Source organism: Trematomus bernacchii, unplaced genomic scaffold (assembly GCF_902827165.1).
Source record: "Trematomus bernacchii unplaced genomic scaffold, fTreBer1.1, whole genome shotgun sequence".
Classification (NCBI taxonomy): Eukaryota; Metazoa; Chordata; class Actinopteri; order Perciformes; family Nototheniidae; genus Trematomus; species Trematomus bernacchii.
This window is the reverse complement of record NW_022987720.1, coordinates 6,803,941-6,810,816: the sequence shown is the minus strand read 5'-3', so window position 1 is coordinate 6,810,816 and position 6,876 is coordinate 6,803,941. Positions and strand designations below refer to the sequence as shown.

The following is a 6,876-nucleotide window of genomic DNA, read 5'->3' as shown; positions in this document are numbered from 1 at the left end:
ATGGATGATATACAGTGTATATATGTATATTTACGCATGTTCATTTTGTACATTTCTAAAAATAAAGTGATGGAAATGCTTAGGCCTATCCTTTCTTCCCTGAATGATTTGCTCCTATAACATATTCATATATAGCAAACCATGATTTGATTTCTCATCGAACAGTAGTAGTTTATTACAGGTAAAAATAACTTACTAACAACAGTTGTAGGTACAGTTCGGTTAGTTAGCGTATAAAATATACGGCTGTACCGAGGCCATAAGACTGTTGTTCCGCTGAGAGCGAGCCGAAAATAGCACTGTTAGACATGGGCGGAGCCTCTCTGGTGGTTGACTAATCAGAACAGAGTGGCCGAGCTGACCAATCGGAGCACACTAGGCTCACAGGGAGGGGGGGGGCAAGAGCTCCAACGCACCGTTTAGTGGAGAGAGTGAATACACATGCTTTACAGAGATGCTGTATGCGAAACCAATGTGAGTTTGGAAAATTGCACAGTTTAAATCTATTTTAGTGTACCTCAACAATGGAATTATGATTAGTGGAAATGGCCATGACATGGGCCCTTTAAGGTTAGTTGTGTTTCCTAAAGGCGGAAGTGACGACACGCAAAAAAACATCCAATCACGTTTTAGTGCGTCTCAAGTAGGCGGGGCTTATCAATAGGGCAATAACAACTTCAGAATGCATTTCATTTTGAGTTGTTTATTATATAGGATATCATTTCTACATATGTTGATGCTTCTCTGCATTTTCTTGGAGTTATGATGGTGCTGGTTGACACAGAACCTGCTTTTACTAATATGTCACTTAAAATTGACCACAGAAGATGCAACACATTGATAAAAACAACTATATAAATAAATTAGGCTTTTATTTATTTTGCATTTGTTTATTTTTTCAAAATACACAAGTCGTTATTGTCATCCATCAATATAAAAGGCAGTACAGTACATTGATAAAACTGTGTTCCCCTGGTCCTGGTGCCAAACAATGAACAAATGTACATAAGGTGCAAACGACAAAATGTAAACACTTGTAGAAAATATTCAGAGGTCAGACAGAATAATTGCCCCAGAGGAGATTTGCCTTTGGCGTGTTGAGTCGGTGCTTCTTCGCTCTGCAAAACAAGTAAAGATTAACAGCTGCACATCCAGATCGACTACATTTGTTCAGACTCGATCACTTACCCCTTTTTACACCTGCAGGTCTTGAGTAGCTCTGACCTGGAGGATGCACACACTGGCCTCTGCAGGAACCATCTGCCTGGCTGGTTGTGTCACAAATAACTGCATCACAGTGGACATAGATCTGTGGACAGACAGGATGATTTACTACACAGGACTACATGCAGCAGTGGCCAAAAGACTCCAGATTTGGATTTACAAGTCTTACCTGGCCTTTCAGAACCTCGTTATCTTTAGTGAAAGTGAACATCTTTACAGAGAAGCGCTTGATGTGGGACGGGACTAAAACTCTGGAGTCACTCACAACGGGATGGAAAATTGTTGCATAGCTGTCATCGCGATTCTCACAGCTAGTGAAGGAATTTGAAAGTTAAAATAAAGCAGCCGTTAAATGAAATTAGAATGCTTTTTAGTGGATTATTAAGACGGTGTTTATACAACTCACTTCTGACCTAAGGTCTCAGTCGAGAACACGTAGTAGTTAGTTTTGCACAACATTACCTGTCCACAATGATGTCCCAGCTTGGCAGAGATGTCCTATCTTCATAAAGGGTTGCCCAACAGTTCTCAGCAATGAGTTCCAAGTAAGGGTCGGTAGAATGCATCAGCTCCACCTCAAAATACAGAGGCTGCCGCAGATATTTCACCACTGGATAATCCTCTGCTTGGTAGAAGAGCTCGTAGGATGGATCTGCAGGAGAAGAGTCCCGTTAGAGAAAGGAGGCCTGGACATTTACAGTGTTTTGTATGCATGAACAAGATTTAGTAAAATTCCACCATGCCTTGGGCTAGCCTCATCTGCACCATCAGCTGCCCGGTGCCGATCTCTGCAGCGGGCTCATAGGTTCTTGGTTTAGCGCTGAAGGCAACAGTCTGAGTCTCATTGACTACATAGAAGCAGGAAATGGTTTGCCTATTAGGGGAAAATAAAATATATAAATGCATACATTGAAGGTGTTCATCTCCAATTATACAGAATCAAATATTTTACCTGTAATCAGGATCAACTGGTGATGTGTTGGCTGCTCCTTTGGCGTTGTTGTAAGACAGGCGGATCTCATTTTCATACATCATGTAGTTGTCAAAGAACTATTTAACAAAAGAAACGCATTAACATTTGACAAAAAACCCTTTTGATATTTAAATGTGATTCAAACTCACCGTTCTGGTGGTTCCACAGGTATCCACACTGAAGGAGAAATATGCAAAGCGATCGTCGCTGAACTGTGGTGTGCAGGACTGGTCCTTTAGCGTCAGCTGACTTGGCTTCAGATTACGAGTGGATTCAACCTTCACAGCCAAAGCGGTCATTGTGCCATTGGGGTGGCACTCTGGAGGAAGAAGCAGGCAATGTGTAAAGCAACAAAAATCCATCAATTAAAGCAGCAAATATACTTACATGTTGCATCTTACCAGTTGCTTTTAAGGGGAAGTAGCAAGCCAGATAGAGATCAGCAAGCACCCAGTCGTTTGCACGATCCAACAGAAGCAGGTCAATTCTGGATTTGACTGATTCTGCAGTGAGCAGCTGTGGAAAAGAAAGTAAAGTTAGCCAATGCAGAAGATCTATGGTGGGATTTTGTAGTTTTCACATACCTCGAAAACAGCGTCCTTGGCAGTGTATGGCAGAATGAGGCTGAGGTGTGTGCCGTTCTCATAGAAATTGTAGTCTTCAGCCATCTCAGCAGTCAGCTCTCGAGGTCCAACGATAGCCTTGAAATTAGAGCCGTGACTCCCGAACTTCACGCTGATGTAAAACTGGTTCTGGTCACAGGTGCCAGACATGATGGGTAGCACTAGAGCAGTAAAACATGCATTATCCATTTGATTGTGTAGCTTTTACTCTAATATGTTTTATTTAATTTTAGAAAACACAATTTGCATAAAGATATTGTCAAAAGCAAATTCAATATGATCTCACCAACATCCTGTAGAGAGGCCTGCAGGTCGACCGGGAGAGCAAAAGGAGATTCTTCAGGCAGGATGATCAACCCAAAGATCAGAGGGAGGAAGTAGGATGTAACCATGCGCTCAGGATTCTGCAACAAATTAAAGAAAAGCTCAGCAACACTGAAAATATGCTGGTACAAAGTGATGTTTTGAATCTATAATGTCATACATGTTTTAAGACAACATCGGCATCAAAGGGCACTTGAAGAGAGAAGATCTTGGAGCCATTAGCCAAGCTGTGTTCCTGGACTGTGAAGCCTTTGGCATTGCTCTCCTCAACAGTGAGGACCACGGTGGAGAAGGTGATGTTCCTCAGCTCAACGTCATGGAGGAAGGTTCCCAAGAGAACGCTGAACACCCGAGTCTCTGGGACAGTGTCTGAGGAACAGAAAGTGGCAGGTTTAGAAATTCTAAACCAGCCTGAACGTTGAGAGAACAATAGAGTAGTTGGCTTGAGTGCTACTTTAAAAAAAAAAACACTAAATAATTAAAAAAGGCACTCTTTGTAAGCAAAAGTGGATTATACTGTACTTGGCTTTCTTGAATTCCTATGCAAACACACCATTTTGCAAAAACTGACCACTGAAACAGGTGGACAGCCTCGAGTGTTTTGTGTCAGACTTGTTGATCCAAAGCTAGGTAAAAGTCTAACCTCTTTTTGGTCGCCAACATTTTTTCATACCCACTAGAAAATGTGACTTACCATCCTGGACTTGGGGAGATTGAGGCATCAGAGGGGTCATGATGGGGAACAAAACCTTGTATCTGGTATCATCTTGGGTGTCATCTGCCCTCCACAGTACCTCAAGCATGGGCTCCACGAAGTAGGTGATGTGGTACTGGTAATTTGGGGCATGGCTCTGCAATCATTTATGACATTTCAATAAAACATGCAAATGCACTAGTGACTCTTGCATTTCTAATCTAGAGATTTCCCCAACCTTGTAGTAACCATCAGGCGAGCCCATTGGGATCTCAACGACGATGTGGAAGTCTGTGGTGCTCAGTGTGTACCCCCGTGCGGCCATCTGAGATCTATCAAGCCTCTGCCCGTTGATGCCCATGTGCATTTCTGAGACTGTAATGCTGCCGTCCAACAGAGGAGTCACACGGCGAGGTACGTGCCAAGAGATCATATCCTCGGTGAAGAGGACGCCACCTGTTAATGACAAAATTGAGCTGTTGAGGTTAACTGTGCAACAATTAAGCTTACTGTGAAGGCAATCTGTTGCTCAGGACTCACCTTTGGGACAAGCAGCTGCCAAGTTCACTACATTCAGACCCTGTGGTGCCATGTAGTAGGCGCTCACCCTGAAAACTTCCATGGGGACTCCAGCCACCTAAAGAGAGGAGAGGTTTAATATAAATATTAAATAATATATATATAAGGAGGGAAAGGAAAGAAACACTGTATAGGAGTGTGTTGCTTACATCCTCTGAATAAGTCTCTGCTGTATTGTACGGGCTTCGCATAACCAGACGACTAGAGGTAGTTTTGGCAGCGTAGCCGGCTTGTTCAGCCTCTTGCAGCACCATGGCCACTGGTTCTGGGGTGTAAAACGTCATCTTCCAGATACCTTGTGATGCACCAGAGGCCTACAGGAAAGAGAACATTATAATTAAGTCCTCATTGGTGTAGGGAGGAATTAAACTAGTATCTGAACGGTTTAATTCAACATACTTCAGGATTGACGTTGAGCTCGTCGTCTTTACCATCCCGAGTCTGACCCTTAGCATCAGCATCAAGGTTAGCTATGTGGTGCGAAACCTAAAACAGAAAATGGTGGTTTTAGCATTTGTTTCCATAAACACAAGATGGTGGAATCATCAATGTAAAGATGACCTACTTCCATGTAGTTCCTGTCACAGAGGATCTCCCTGGAGGCCCAGCGATTGTAGCTGCAAGTCTGAGACACGTCATGACTGACCATGTCTGATGGATTCTCGCCGTACATCTGGAGTCTCAAGCCAACGTTAAATGTAGCATCATCCTATAAATATAAAAAAAAACTAAATTAAGTGAAACTCCCTAATATTCTTTGGTTCCAGCGTCTTTGTCATTGAAAATGTAATATCCTTGCCTTCAGGGACACATTTGAAGTCTAAATGGATATGTTCTGTAACAAATGAGTCAAGAAAGTACCTAGTAGAGGAATTGAGGAATACAGTTTTGAGTAGAGCAGTGTTAATATTTTAGGGATGTACCAAACAAAAAGGGAAATGTACTTTGTGTCTTGTAAGGGTAAAGAGTTAAAAAGAAATTCAGGGAAACACAAAAATGGGAGCAACCATGTGCTTGTTGTGCTAATTCTGTCTCAAGTGACTGAATTAATGGCTCATGTGGCCCCAACTAAACTTGGTAGAAAATTACATTGAATGCTGTTAAACCACTTTAGCTCAAAACAAACCTTGTTGTCCACAAAGCAGCCCATCAGGGAGGTATAGATTCTGGTGTTACCCCACGGGTCAGACTCCATGCTGTATCCACACTGAGCAGCCATGCTAGGTGTCAACAAAATGTGCTTGGTGCCATCTGAGGGGAGAAAATAAGCTTCGTCAGGGACCCCTTTCCTCAGTGATGAACCAATCAGCTCATTATTAGCAGTTTAAATACTTACCGATAGCCTCCACCTCAAGCTGGTTTCCCACTGCTAAATCCTTGTCCAACGACAGTCTCATTACATTTGCGGCACAGTCAGACCTTAACCCACTGCCTGTTCAAAGAAAAGGCTTGTGAGGAGAATGTAAACAGACTGAACATGCTGTATAAAATGACTTAATGAGAATTTAAGCTTACTTGACTGTGAATGTAGCTTCACATTAGGCCTGGCTTTACCCAAGATGATAGCTGCAGCCATCCATAACAAACTTGAACACATAAAACACATCATTTAGAGACAATTAAGTATACACATGGAAAGAAATCTACAAGAAATGTAACTTACATGTTCCCAAGCCTCAGCATGTTGCAGTTTGTAAGCAGCAAAACCAAAAACTACAAGAATACAGTCAGTATCAGAGTGTGGCAATGTCCAGCACACCTTCCAACAAAAACACAAGTCTAAAATGAAGGGGACTGGATGATTAACTGAGACATCAGCAGCTGCTTTATATTCCACTTAACGACAAAGCACAGGTGAGGCTTGTTAAGGATTCTCCACACACACACACACACACACACACACACACACACACACACACACACACACACACACACACACACACACACACACACACACACACACACACACACACACACACACACTCATACACACAGGGTGAGCCAATGTATGCCTAGTTTATTAAGAAGATATTGTAAAAACATGTGTATGGAAAGGAAAAACACACATTTTTCAGTAGTGTAAAAAAAAGTATTTATTGTTCAGCAAAAGTATATAGATCTGTATTTGGTGTTATAAATATATTACATTTTTATATTTCAAGAAGCAACAAAATAATCCACAATATAATAAATTAAACTTTTCCTTAAAACCACATGTGCTTTTGATTTTTCCTTTGCTACAGAGACTCATAATGACTGTAATCTAACACTTGATTATTGTTTGTATATATTCTCAAACCTCCTTGCAAGATGATGCACTAACATTTATTAAAGACAGTAAAACCCGAGCTCATCGTTTCACCCGGGTCGATTAGTCTGCTCTGTCCAATTATGCAATGATATATGTTCATTTATGAGGCCATAACAATATTTTCCAACTGGAAGAGTGTTGAGTCAGT

At 41.7% G+C, this 6,876-nt stretch overlaps 1 protein-coding gene across 1 annotated transcript; it reads right to left on the bottom strand.

Annotated features, from left to right (window-relative positions):
• Positions 1-855: 855 nt before the first annotated feature.
• Positions 856-6,206, bottom strand: LOC117492739. The gene is made up of 21 exons (XM_034143125.1): positions 6,081-6,206; positions 5,933-6,003; positions 5,754-5,849; positions 5,544-5,668; positions 4,983-5,126; positions 4,817-4,903; positions 4,567-4,731; positions 4,379-4,475; positions 4,077-4,294; positions 3,839-3,995; positions 3,305-3,513; positions 3,107-3,224; positions 2,782-2,981; positions 2,599-2,713; positions 2,347-2,516; positions 2,177-2,274; positions 1,968-2,098; positions 1,687-1,876; positions 1,394-1,535; positions 1,189-1,309; positions 856-1,118 (listed from the first exon to the last, which is right to left on the bottom strand). Exons 1-21 carry the CDS (start codon positions 6,098-6,100, stop codon positions 1,048-1,050), a joined length of 2,745 nt encoding a protein of 914 aa, XP_033999016.1. The 5' UTR covers positions 6,101-6,206; the 3' UTR covers positions 856-1,047.
• Between the last annotated feature and the right edge of the window lie 670 nt (positions 6,207-6,876).